This window comes from Trachemys scripta, chromosome 9 (assembly GCF_013100865.1).
Source record: "Trachemys scripta elegans isolate TJP31775 chromosome 9, CAS_Tse_1.0, whole genome shotgun sequence".
Classification (NCBI taxonomy): domain Eukaryota; kingdom Metazoa; phylum Chordata; order Testudines; family Emydidae; genus Trachemys; species Trachemys scripta.
In genome coordinates this window covers 28200408-28214971 of record NC_048306.1, presented here as the reverse complement: position 1 = coordinate 28214971, position 14564 = coordinate 28200408, and the positions used below count along the sequence as shown (strand labels likewise).

General features: G+C 38.6%; 1 protein-coding gene across 1 annotated transcript in view; it reads left to right on the top strand.

Moving 5' to 3' along the window:
• Window positions 1-14564, top strand: part of LOC117882584 (ribosomal protein S6 kinase alpha-6) — an 81600-nt gene that overhangs the window by 57252 nt on the left and 9784 nt on the right. The window contains exons 17-20 of the mRNA XM_034781063.1: window positions 727-885; window positions 4137-4298; window positions 5548-5624; window positions 9284-9401. Of these exons, the coding sequence (XP_034636954.1) occupies window positions 727-885; window positions 4137-4298; window positions 5548-5624; window positions 9284-9401 (516 nt within the window). The remainder of the gene's footprint in view (window positions 1-726; window positions 886-4136; window positions 4299-5547; window positions 5625-9283; window positions 9402-14564) is intronic.

Genomic DNA, 14564 nt, shown 5'->3' with positions numbered 1-14564 from the left:
AGTTTTTAAAATTATAACAAAGAACCCTACGTTATATAAATAAATGTAAAGATCCATGGCTGCCTGAACAGTTTTAATATATGCATCTGAGTCTGATATTGGAAGCTTGTCTTTGCCATCCTTATCTCAACTGAACACTTGATGTGTTGTTGATCTAATGTAGAAATAAACTACTTAAGTGGCAATATATGAAGTGCCATCACTTAAAATTGCATCTGGTAAAAATAGGGAGAAACAACATGCTTTTTCCTAGGGCAGCACAGGTGAAAGAATGAATCCCAGAATATCGTTTAATGACCCACTAGCTCCACATTGCATAAGAATGGCCATACTGGGTCAAACCAAAGGTCCATCTAGCCCAGTATCCTGTCTTCCAACAGTGGCCAATGCCAGGTGCCCCAGAGGGAATGAATAGAACAGGTAATCATCAAGTTATCCATCCCCTGTTGCCCATTTCCAACTTGTGTCAAATAGAGGCTAGGGACACCACCCCTGCCCATCCTGGCTAATAGCCATTGATGGACCTATCCTTCAGTGAGATGTAAGGTTTCTTTAATCCTTGTGCCATGAGGCATGAATTTTCAGTTGAAGAATTAAATTTTGCAATACCTGTCTGTATACATATACACTTAGAAGATTTTTTATTTAGTCCTTAAAAGTCTTAGAATGTATATTTAATTGTGAATTATTCAAATGAGTGTGTGTGTGTGTTTTAAACTTCTGCAGGTGTATGATGATGGCAGATATATTTACCTGGTCACTGAATTGATGAAGGGAGGAGAGCTGCTTGATCGGATTCTCAGACAAAAGTATTTCTCGGAACGGGAGGCTAGTGCTGTATTGTATACTATAACTAAAACAGTTGACTACCTTCATTGTCAAGGAGTAAGTGATACATATTATATCATGATTGTATTTAATTACACAAAGTATAATCACATTTTCTTTTTCTTACAAATTTTTGTTGACTTGTTAGTATGTGAACACATTATGAAGAGAGTTGAGACTTTATTTGCGTACAACATAATTTAAACTTTATGCATAATTTATAAAAATGTCTTGATAGAAAATTAATTCAATTACATAACCTTTAATTAAGCTACATCTCCATGGAGGGTGAGAAAGAGGAATACTTTTCTGTATTTCATATCAAGATTTCAGTTTTGACTCATGGAGTTAGACGAAAATATTTTTGCTCCTCTAATGGAAAACTAGAATGCAAAGTTATTCTAATATGAAGTATTTAATTCCTGTAGAATAATTATGTAAAATAAACTAGTATTTAAGCCACCAGAAACAAAGTTTTCTATAGAAATGTGCCACCCAGAGATCTGATTGTGTATGTGAACTTTAAGTATACAAATAGTTTACTCAGTTATTCTATTTAAAATTGATCTGAATTATTAGAACTATCCAGCTGGAAATACCAATTGGGTTATATCACTGCCATAATCTGATTTTATTTATAATGACCAGATAATGCTTAATCCCCCTGAAGAGCTCAGCCAGATAACTAGTTGTATATACTAATGAGGTTTGGGCATCACACAGCAGGAAGTGGGCATTTTGTGGAAGTCTGATTTCATTTTGTTCTGAATTTCTGCTTTCATTATATACACATCTGTACAATCTGTATGTTTTAATTAATACACATTGCTGTTAATACATAGCCACTATCAATTCAGAATAAAATGTAGTTGAATTTAACTACAGTATTATATTTATTCACCTACAAGGCCCTAGCTTTTAGGTTGTAGTCTATTTTAAACCTATAATACTACTAATGCATTTATCTTTATATACATGTTGTTTTCAATAATGTATTCCAATTTTAATAGCTTTTAAAATGTTTTTAAAGCACATGCTTAGTACTAGAAATGTTTTTATGCCAGGAATATTTAGTGGTAAGAGTTCATCCATATACGTATCTTATAAAAGTCATATTGCAAAGTTACTTTTAAGGGTCCAAAATCTAGTTAATGAGTGCACCAACTTTTCACCTTTTGGAGATGTTTAGATCACAAATGAGGTTGGTTATCTTAGTCTTATTCGAAATGTCCACATGGAAATGTGTTAAAATTTAAATAAATGAAGCCTTTTAGTAAAAGATATTTATTACAGATAATGATTGAGGTATATTACCAGAGTTGTGTGAGGCTGCTATCATAGTACCTCTCTTCCTCTCTTACTCAAGAATAGGTGTATTGGCTATAAAGTATCTACTCACTTGAGTAAAGACTATTTACATCAGAAATTGTTGCAAGATTTGGGCCCCCTATATATGTGGGGTGCTATCACTAAAAATGTCTAACACTCAAATAGTAAAACCACAATGAACACTAATATCCTCCTAGCAAGTATTAGAATCATTAATGAATGTACAAACACTCACATTTCTTGAAATTATTGAATTGAACACAAGATGAATCATAAGATTATGGCAAGAGAGTTTGATTCCATATGTACAAACCTAGATTCAGTAATAAACACAGAATCCCGCTACTTAGAGTAGCTTTCACTACAGGCTGCACTTTTGATAAAATGAAAGCCCATTTAGGAGTTGTTTTTGGTAGTAATTAAATTTTTCCAAATCTTAAAGGGTAAAATTATATGCAAACAAATAACTATTAAATTGTTGTATGAAACAATGCCACATCTAGTACAAAATCATATGTATGGGGCAATGAACGAAACAAGAGGAGGATCTTTTTATGTTGTGCGGAAATACTGGTAACTTTTTCATAATCCATTTAAATCCTAGGCTCTTTCTCTCCTTGTGTCAGGGAGGTTGTCACTTTATTGCAAACCTTCCTAGCATCATCAAACAGGGAATCAGAGTAACAGCCGTGTTAGTCTGTATCCGCAAAAAGAAGAACAGGAGTACTTGTGGCACCTTAGAGACTAACAAATTTATTAGAGCATAAGCTTTCGTGGACTACAGCCCACTTCTTCGGATGCATATAGAATGGAACATATATTGAGGAGATATATATACACACATACAAACAGGGAATATGTGTTATCCAATACAGGAGATGTATCTTTTCCGCAATTAAAACAATAATAATTTTATGCCTATAATTATACACTGTTTGAGTCAAACAATTATTTCCCAGATTTAGCCCTGTTAACAAGGTCAGGAAAGAACTTTAGAGAAAAGTTGTATTTTCATTTGGTCTTTCATAAGTTTTTAACTATCTGACATCACATCAGTGCTAATGACCTTTCATAGATTAGAATGTAAACAGTATTTCAAATAGAAAAATTATATACTTTATCATAAATAATCATTTAACATTGTAGTAACAATCCTACTGTTCTGAGAAGTGGATTAACCTTTGTAGTTTACGACCAGGGCTGGCTCCAGGCACCAGCCCACCAAGCATGTGCTTGGGGCGGCACCTGGAGGGGGGCGGCGCAGCGCTCCGGCCCGAGAGCGGGGCCCCGGCCGGGCTCACCGCCTTCCCCCCGGCGCTCTGGCCGCGGGGCACAGCGGAGCCCCGGCTGGGCTCGCCGCCCTCCCCCCCTGGCACTCTGGCCGCCGGGGACAGCAGAGCCCCGGCTGAGCTCGCCGCCCCCACCTCCCCCCCCGTGCTCTGGCCGCTGGGGAGAGCGAGCCCCGGCCGGGCTCGCCGCCCTCCTCTTGGTGCTCTTGCTGCCGGGGAGAGCGGAGCCGCAGCAGGCTCGCCACCCTCCTCCCGGCGCTCCGACCGGACGGGGAGAGCGGGCCCGCGGCCGGGCTCGGCGCCCTCCCCTGCCATGCTCCCCGCGCGGGGGAGGGGGTGGGGACGGCGGGAGGCTTTTTTTGCCTGTGGCGGCAAAAAAGCCAGAGCCAGCCCTGCTTACGACATGGAGTAGGTTTTATTTCTCGGTTGTGGGGGTCAATAAAGGATAATTGCATCTTTACCATGATTCAGGAGCTTCTACGTAATGTTACTTTAAAAGATACAGAATTTCTGGAGTTACATCATGTACTTTAAGTAATTGTGTGGATCAATATTGTGCTACCTTCATAGAACAGTTACAGATAAGGAAATTACATATTTTTGCAGATGTGTCCTATAAACATTTGTTATCTTTGAGTTACAAATAGTTTCTAAGTATTATACTTTGAAGTCTCTTTATTTTTTTTAAAGGTAGTGCATCGCGACCTTAAGCCAAGTAATATTTTATATATGGATGACTCAAATAATGCTGACTCTATCAGGATTTGTGATTTTGGATTTGCAAAACAACTTCGAGGGGAGAATGGACTTCTTTTAACTCCTTGCTACACTGCCAACTTTGTAGCACCAGAGGTATCTTCAGCAGTTTAATATAATGACTTTATATGTACCATTCTGACTCATGAAGAAACCATGTTCCATCATCATAACCGTTCTGAGAGGGACATATTTTTCTACTAAAAGGTGTGAACAACACGTTTAATTGTTCCAAACCTTGTTCTCCTTTCCCCTAAACTTCTCTCTAAATGCCATTCACACACTGTAAATAAGTCTTCACGATGGCTTTTATTTAACACAAATAAGATGTTCTCTTCCTTTGGAATTTAAAAGCATGACTTTATGAGAAATTTGTCTCAAATTTATTTCCTAGCTTAATGGGCTAAAATTAACCAACTATACATTCTTTCCTTGCTGTGTAACCAATATTTAGATCCCTTTTTGTCCTACAAAATATTTATTCAATACTGCCTACATTGTGGGCTAGTTTGTGGACTCAGTTTTACTCTTAGTATTAATAGCAATTTACCAAAACTGCTAGAAGTCATTGTTAGACTAAAATAGCTGTTACAGGTAAAAAGGGAAACATCCTGTCATGACAATGCTCTGGTTATGTTTTCAGAGTGGTGATCTTAAATGTTGCCATCCTAAGTCTCAAAAGGATTAGTTCCAAATAAATTCCAGAGACTCAAATTTAGGCTAGATATCTTTCTAATTACAACTTCAGCATTTTTATCTTCTCTTTAAATATTTGTCCAGGAATGCATTTAAAATACTCATGTCTTTTTTCCCTCATTTTCCCAAGCTTTTTTCCTTAGAGACAATGTTGCTTGTATTATGCATCTTTAGATTGCATCAACTGTTCCATGTGCATCTAGTATCACAATGAGATCTTTAAAGAGAACACGTTCCTTTAGACAATGAGAAATGTCACAATAAAAGACACTGAAAGCATTTTCCTTTTATATCTGTCCCTAAAGTTCACTGGGATACAATACTGCAGACCTTAATCTGGAAATTGTTTCTGTGGGAGTTTCCCATGATTAAGGACAGTAGGATCAGGTTCTTGGGTTTACAGCACAATATTACTGTCAATTTATTTGTGCTGATGATCTCTCAAGGAGTGGCTCAAACCTAATAAAATGGTGGTAGTGGCCCCCAGTAGGAAGACACAAGCATGTTTTCAAAATATTTATACTGGCTATATTTAAGTATATTTGACATATTTCTGTTTGGTTTTAAGAAAGAATGTTGGGATTGGCTTACCCTCACTGTAGTTTTTTACATGCAGCAAATAAAACTTTAACAGATCTTTGTTTTATAGGTTCTCATGAGACAGGGATATGATGCTGCTTGTGATATCTGGAGCTTGGGTGTTCTCCTTTACACAATGCTGGCAGGGTAAGATTTTTCTCAGCTTTCAGTTAGTTTCCTGGAATTATTAGTATGATGTATACACACAGACATTCTGATATGACAGCAGCCCTGAGATGGATTAGACATGATAATGAATGTAAAAGTTCTAGATTTTACTACTTGTTTGAATGAATTTTTTTTTTTCCCTACTTGCAATAAGCTTTGTACAGTATCAGGCATTGTGGCATACTGAGCAGCAGTCTTAAAATATATGGATTGCAATAAAGTATATTTTAATAGAAGGCTTCCATAATTCACCAGTGTTCTTCATGTGTTAACATTTAACATAAACTTAGGGTTACCATACGTCCGGATTTTCCCGGACATGTCTGGCTTTTTGGGGCTCAAATCCCCGTCCGGGGGGAAATCCCCAAAAGCCGGACATGTCCGGGAAAATCGGGAGGGAGGGAGGGCTCGGCGGTGCTCGGCTGGGGCCTCTGGGGCTGAGGTCGGCGGTGCGGGGGCGCGGGGCCGGGCCGGGGTCGCGGTGCCAAGCCGGGCCGGGCTGGGGGCCGGGCGAGAGCCGGGGTCGCGAGGCTGGGCCAGGAGCCAGTGCCCCAGGGCCCGAGCCAAGCCGGGCGGGAGACGCCGGGGCCAGAGCCTCTTGGCCTGGGCCAGCCGCCGAAGGGAGCCGCTCAGCCAGGAGGGCCGGACTGAGCCGCGCCGCACCCCGCCCCAGCCTACCTGCTGCCTCCCTGTTTCAGGCTTCCCGCGAACATTTGATTCGCGGGAAGCAGGGGAGGGGGAGGAGCAGGGGGCGGAGCGTTCAGGGGAGGGGGCAGAGTTGGGGTGGGGCTGAGGGCGGGGAAGGGGCGGGGTTGGGGCGGGGCCGGGTCCCCATGGAGTGTCCTCCTTTTTAAAAACTAAAAGATGGTAACCCTAATAAACTTATGGAAATATTTAAAATCTAGAATGAGTTGCTTTCAATGTAATTGTGCTCCTCTCTGGAAAAAATGTGCCTAAGATTACTATAACTAAAATATTAGAAACATTTTTTTCTCTATTTTGTGCTTGACAGCCCTACATATGTAGTCATTTTCACTGTTTGCTCTGAATAGCTAATTATCCTGGTCTGTATCTTTTGTATAGGAACAGGGGAAAGAACAGTGCTTAAAAATAAGAGTGCAAAACTACCAAATTTGGTAGGGAGATTTAGGGTCAAATACACAACTGTTTTTCTGATCAGATTTCAAGTGGCCAACATCCCTTAAGGATTTTGATGTTGACACAAAAATCATACATTACATGGGTATGGAACATTTCATTAGATGGTTTTTGAAATCTCTAAATTACAGCATTATGGAAAAATGAATTGAGTTACTTTCTTTAGCAGCATCCAAATGTAAAAGGATGCAATTTCTGTTGACGTTTTCATAGCAAATAATAAACTGAGGTTGAGATTTGAAGCGAGGCTTTTAGTAAAATGATAGTATCATATCCTTAATCTTTAGTGCTATCACCTATTCCTATTCCTTTTAGGCAGACAGTTGACTTAATTTTAGCAGCAAATTCCAATTTATAGATTCATATCTACCTATTTGAATTAGTATATTATTACTTGTGAATTTCAAAATATAAATGTTTATATATAAATGTGACCCTAATGACAATGATAGTGTGTAATTAATATTTTTTAAAAATTGCGAAGTCAGACTCCTATTTAGTCACATGTTCTACCCTAGCTTCAGCATCAGAGATTTTGCAGATCAAGTTTTCATACTGTATTCTGAGAACTGCCTCGCAGTTAACAGGCCAGATGAGTTTTGTGTAAGGTTCTAGTGAACCTTCTATAGACAGCTGCTTAGTGTTAAGATTTCATTCCCCAGAATGCTAATTCAAATTCACTTGAATACAAAATCAGAATATATGATGGTGCTGGGTATTTTTGGGATCTTCGGAGTAATATCTCTGAGCTGGAATTTTAGTGACACAAACTTTTAGCAATAAACATGGAAAAGCTTTCATAGCTGTCATGACATTCCTGGACAAGAATCCAATCCATTTTACTGAAATTTGAGGTACATACTGCTTCTCAGGGTGGCTATCCTATACCAGTGTGTTAAGGGGCATTGTCTTAATTGTTGTTAGGCCAATTAAAGATGATTTTGCAAGAGTACAGTACTGAAAGTAATAATCCTTAAAGGAGATTCTCCTTATGGCAAGAAATGGTAAATTTTGCTACATGAGTTTCACAGTCTTTTGGGAGTCTGCCCATTATAGCTTTAATGCATGATGGACACTCACTAGTAGTAGCAGCACATGAGTAAAAGGCTGTAGCTGCCATTTAATTCTCTAACCTGTACTTCTCATCCCACTATAACACTTTCAAAAAGTACTTTTCTGGACTAATTATTTGCAGTCTCATTATTTGCAGTCAAAAGATTAATATATTTGGAACATCTGGAATGTAATTGATTTTTAAGATGTAGAGAAGTAACAAAAACACATAGGTTTCTGCTTTTCAAAGGGGCTTAATTTTGTGCCCTCCCAGGACCTGAAAGAGGATTGTTTTAGAAGTGTAAACATTGTGGACTTTGTCATCCATGATAGCAGTTACATAACAAATTTTATAGGTTAATTCTTCAACTTTAAACAAAACTTATGAAATCATTAACTTTTAAAAGATATTAATATTCAGTATGCACCAGGTACTTGACTATCACTATGCGTATCTTAGAATGTTAGTGTTAATGTTCTATATCCTTATGCTCATAGGTTGGGAAAGGCAAGAGGCTTCAACCATGAAGTTCTCAAAAATGCAGCTCTTTCTGGGTAGAAAACAGTCATACATCTGGGATTAATAAATTATTGAAATCACAGTAAATTACAATTGAAGGGTAGTTGCGAATGTTTGCAAACAGTGTCATGTGCTAATCTAAATAGGCCTGATCTTGTCCAAGTTTTACTCAATGTTTGCTTCTAGACATGGAAGGAACAGGACAATGTAACATTCTTAGGAACTATTCAGGTCTCTTGGATGTGATTTATATTTATTAATTTTAACTCTTCTGAGTGCTCCACAGTTGGATTCATGGTTATTAAGGGATCTAACTTTACAGACAGAGACTGTTTCTTAAAACTTTCTAAAAGGTTCTGAAAACAGCTTTTCTTTAATTTTCAGAAATGAGAGCCTCCCAAACTTGAGTCTTATAAACAGTCCCAGTCACATTTTTTTGTGTTTGTTTGTATTTTCTGTCCATGATAAAAGGTATAGACATGTTTATGGACTTCAGTCAGATTTATTGGTCACTTCATTGCCGTTCAGTTTAAAAAGTGTGATGACCTTACATGAGGATATTCCCGATCATTTCTATTTGTGAAACATTTCAATTTAATTGATGAACTCTGGAATGGTAAGAATGATAGCCTGCAAGTTAACAACCTTTAGCTACTATGGATCTTTGGTCTGTACTTAGTTTGTTCCACTGGATAAGCCACTGCAATGAATAAAAAGAAAAGTTTTTAAAGATTAAATTTTCATATATTTTAGTAGATATCTGAAATCACATAATATAGCCACAGTAACACTACTATAAGTATCTAGACGGAATGACACTGCTTTCTGAAGATTTGCTTACGTCATGTTTCTTTATAGATTTCATATACATGTAATCCTTTCTTTACTTGTAATTTTTTTTAAATAGCTATACTCCTTTTGCCAATGGTCCCAATGATACTCCTGAGGAAATCCTGTTACGGATAGGCAGTGGAAAATTCTCTTTAAGTGGAGGCAACTGGGACACTGTTTCAGATGCAGCAAAGGTGTAAATATATTTTATCTTCTATAGTACCATCTAGGGTACAAGCAAATATATGTTAAACTTGATTGGATATCCGACTAGTGTAACTTAACTCTTAGCCATTGTATCTTGGTATATTTTTGTCTGTGTGTGCAATCTGTGGTATATTTTTTTGATGGTTTCTGATGCTAGGGCTATATCAAGAGCTACATTTTTAACAAGGGAAGAACGTTTTACAGTACCTCACAGTGCCCCACATGTAAAACTTTAAGTGCTCTGTACAAGAGGTTTGGGATCTGTTCTAAACTTCTCTCTTGCTGGAAGACTTTCGGCAGTCTTTGAAGGACAAAGATGGTGATGTCATATTTCAGGGCTAAAACCTGAGTTTTATTTCCAGCAGAGCCAGCTGACATGGGATGGATATTGTGTGAGACTACTTAAATCTGGTTCTTGTTGAGTCGTGGCTACCTAATTCTTGCTTGGTACTATTAACATCATACTATCATGGACTCCAAATTCACAGAGTCAGAAGGATGAAAGCTTAATGTTTTATTGTATTAATGTGAACTACAAAACCAAAATGAGAAATGTTAAGCCAAAATTGCTGCACTGAATGCTCTTGCTGACTAGGCTGATTTCAGCAGAGAAATACGTTTTTTTTTTTAACTTTTAAAGTTCACCCCACCCCTACAAAATAATGTTACCTTCTGGTTTACTGAAGGTGTTCCTGGATGTGAATACTAACTACTTATTACTACTAAGTTGTGTTCCATGGTATTTGTGATTGCACAGGACAATGCTTTCTGGGATACAACCAATAAGCTAGAAGCCAAGAGAAGTTTAAAGGAAAAAATGTTTTAAAGGGTTAGTTATAAATGTCTTTGAATTTCCTCATAACCTGTCTAATGAGGACATTCAGCACAAAAATCTGAGTGATTTTAAAATAGCTCCCTAAAATTAACCATCACCAAGCCTGTCAGTTGACTGACATGAGAACTGCAGTTCAGGTTTCAGTCTGACTTGCAAATGTGACTCTTCAGATTCTTCTAAGACTTATTTTTTCCAGTTATCAGATGCAGTCTTTCCACCTTTTAATACCAAATGGAAAAACCAGGAGGAAAATACTTCCAGAAAAATTAAAAACGTCGTTTCTTGTATGTCCATAAAGACATATCAAAAGTAGCACAGTTCTTATATGGCAATTCACATTTAACTCAAATGATGTGTTTTTAATTTTTAGGATTTGCTAGACTTCAGAATTTTAACTAGAAAATTAAAATAGAAGCATAAAAAGTTGAAGAAAATTTGTATACTCCAAGTGGAAAATTTTAAATTTCAGTGAAATATAAAGACATGATAGTGGAGAAAAACTAGAAAAATCTACTCAGATTAATATTCTGGTATGCAACATACCAAGAGCAAAGCAAAATGCAAACAAGAATGATAAGGCTATGACTCAAACCAACAAAATAAGAAAAAAATAGTTGACTGCCATCTATTGATTCTGAGTATTTCAACATGTAAAGTTGCCTCTTACTTGCAATGCTTAGATGTCATCAAGTTTTTGGTTTGGGAGCAAACATTCCACTGCAATTTTTGCATCTCCTGTGATGAATGTTGTGCTAGTCGGTGAAAATCAACTGGAGGAACTAACCTATTTTATCATGACCTAGCTATGTGAATTGCAAAAGTAATCACACAGTATCAATGGTAAAAATTAGGTTATATTTTAAATCTCTGAGTTTTAATAACCTAATATGGTGCTAATATAATAATTATAAATTTTAACCTGACCTATTAGTAGGTTAATAAACTTTAAAGCTACAAAGGGACCAATATTGGTCATCTAATCTTACCCCCTTAACACAGGTATTAGCATTTCACCCATAATTCCCACATCAAGCCCATAGTTTGTGACATATCTTTTAAAAAGATGTTAAATCTAGATTTAAAGACTGTTCAGTTAGTTATCCTCACTTAGTTTTAACCTCATTTAAAATAAAATGTATTTCTAATCGGAGTTTGTCTAGCTTCAGCCTCCAGTCATATGGTACTAAGTCAAATGCATTACACAAGTCTAAGTACACCTCTACCCTGATATAATGCGACCCGATATAACACGAATTCGGATATAACACGGTAAAGCAGTGCTCTGGGGGATCAAAGCAAGTTCGATATAATGCAATTTCACCTATAACGCAGTAAGATTTTTTTGGGGTCCTGAGGACAGCGTTCTATTGGGGTGGAGGTGTATATTGTGTCAGCATGGTTACCTTTCTCAACCCAACTTGTAATTTAACCAGATTGGTATCTGATATGTTTGATACTGTTTTCCATAAAATATTATTGACTGGCACTAATATACCATCATGTAATTCTTTAATGACTGCTTCCTGTATCAGCCATTCCTTGATTTCACCAGGATCAGTGTTGGCCTGTAGGTACCCAAGCCATTCAGTTTACCCTTTTTAAAGTTTTGCCATTTTTCCAGCCATCTGGAACTTTCCTAGTAATTCAAGACTTGTTAAAAATCAACATCAGTGGTTAAGAGAGATCCTTGGCCAGTTTTTTAATACTCGGGTGTAAATTATATTTAAAAATATTGAACTATAGTAGCTGTTTAACATCCAACTTAGTTTCTGCTGGAAAAGGCAAAAAAATCATCACTGTGAGATGTGAATGCGTCACCCAGCTTCTTTCCAAAAACCACATAAATATTTACTGAACACTTAGAATCATAGAATATCAGGGTTAGAAGGGACCTCGGGAGGTCATCTACTCCAACCCCCTGATCAAAGCAGGACCAATTCCCAACCACATCATCCCAGCCAGGGCTTTGTCAAGCCGGGCCTTAAAACCCTCCAAGGAAGGAGATTCCACCACCTCCCTAGGTAACGCATTCCAGTGCTTCACCACCCTCCTAGTGAAATAGTGTTTCCTAATATCTAACCTAGATCTCCCCCACTGCAACTTGAGACCATTGCTTCTTGTTCTATCATCTATCTGCCACCACTGAGAACAGCCAAGCTCTATCCTCTTTGGAACCCCCCTTCAGGTAGTTGAAAGCAGCTATCAAATCCCCCCTCATTCTTCTCTTCTGGAGACTAAACAATCCCAGTTCCCTCAGCCTGTCCTCATAAGTCATGTGCTACAGACCCCTAATCATTTTTGTTGCCCTCCGCTGGACTCTTTCCAATTTTTCCACATCCTTCTTGTAGTGTGGGGCCCAAAACTGGACACAGTGCTCCAGATGAGGCCTCACCAATGTCGAATAAAGGGGAACGATGACGTTCCTCGATCTGCTGGCAATGCCCCTACTTATACAGCCCAAAATGCCGTTAGCCTTCTTGGCAACAAGAGCACACTGTTGACTCATATCCAGCTTCTCGTCCACTGTGACCCCTAGGTCCTTTTCTGCAGAACTGCTACCTAGCCATTCGGTCCCTAGTCTGTAGCAGTGCATAGGATTCTTCCGTCCTAAGTGCAGGACTCTGCACTTGTCCTTGTTGAACCTCATCAGGGTTTTTTTGGCCCAATCCTCTAATTTGTCTAGGTCCCTCTGTATCCGATCCCTACCCTCCAGTGTATCTGCCATGCCTCCCAGTTTAGTGTCATTTGCAAACTTGCTGAGAATGCAGTCCACACCATCCTCCAGATCATTAATAAAGATATTAAACAAAACCGGCCCCAGGACCGATCCCTGGGGAACGCCGCTTGAAACTGGCTGCCAACTAGACATGGAGCCACTGATCACTACCCGTTGAGCCCGATGATCTAGCCAGCTTTCTATCCACCTTACAGTCCATTTATCCAGCCCATACTTCTTTAACTTGGCGGCAAGGATACTGTGGGAGATCGTATCAAAAGCTTTGCTAAAGTCAAGGAATAACATATCCACTGCTTTCCCCTCATCCACAGAGCCAGTTATCTCATCATAGAAGGCAATTAGGTTAGTCAGGCACGACTTCCCCTTGGTGAATCCATGCTGACTGTTCCTGATCACTTTCCTCGCCTCTAAGTGTTTCATAATTGATTCCTTGAGGACCTGCTCCATGATTTTTCCAGGGACTGAGGTGAGGCTGACTGGCCTGTAGTTCCCCGGATCCTCCTCCTTCCCTTTTTTTAAAGATGGGCACTACATTAGCCTTTTTCCAGTCATCCGGGACCTCCCCCAATCGCCATGAGTTTTCAAAGATGATGGCCAATGGCTCCGCAATCACATCCGCCAACTCCTTTAGCATCCTCGGATGCAGCGCATCTGGCCCCATGGATTTGTGCTCATCCAGTTTTTCTAAATAGTCCTGAACCACTTCTTTCTCCATGGAGGGCTGGTCATCTCCTCCCCATACTGTGCTGCCCAGTGCAGCAGTCTGGGAGCTGACCTTGTTTGTGAAGACTGAGGCAAAAAAAGCATTGACTACATTAGCTTTTTCCACATCCTCTGTCACTAGGTTGCCTCCCTCATTCAGTAAGGGGCCTACACTTTCCTTGACTTTCTTCTTGTTGCTAACATACCTGAAGAAACTTCTGTCTTTGTTTCACTAGTGACAATTTCCCCATCTTTGTTAGTAATGGACCTATACTATTACTAGGATTTATTTTGTTCTTGATATATTTTTTTAAATGCCTCGTATTGTCCTTACTCGAATTGCTCAGTAATCATTCTTTGTTCTTGCTTTTGTTGATATTCTTCCTTCCACCTACTACTGTCTTAATTAATCTCTCTCCCACCTTCTTTTGACCAACCTTGCAATTGCATATTAACTTAAAATAGCACTTTCCTAATAATACTCCAATAGGGCAAAACCAAATGTACACTTCTGGTCAGTTTCACCTTTCAAGTTTGTACCTTAAAGTGGAAAAACTTCAGAGGCATATCACTATATTTGAGTTTTAGATTTTGCAGCTGGTAGTCCAGACATAAACTATATAGCGGAAATGAGGAGGAGCATCTGCCACTAGGAAAAAATGAATCCAAGGCAAATGGATTGCTTATTTGTTCTGGGTTAGTGCTACCTATTTCTGCCCTTGTTCTGAAAGATGACTGGATTCATAAGCAAACCGAAATATGAAAAATCATGAACATTCTAATAAGGCTCTATTTAGAATGAATGCTCATTCTCTTAACAGACTTCATTGTACCTATTTAGTGTCACACATTGTATTCAGACATTTGAAATATCAA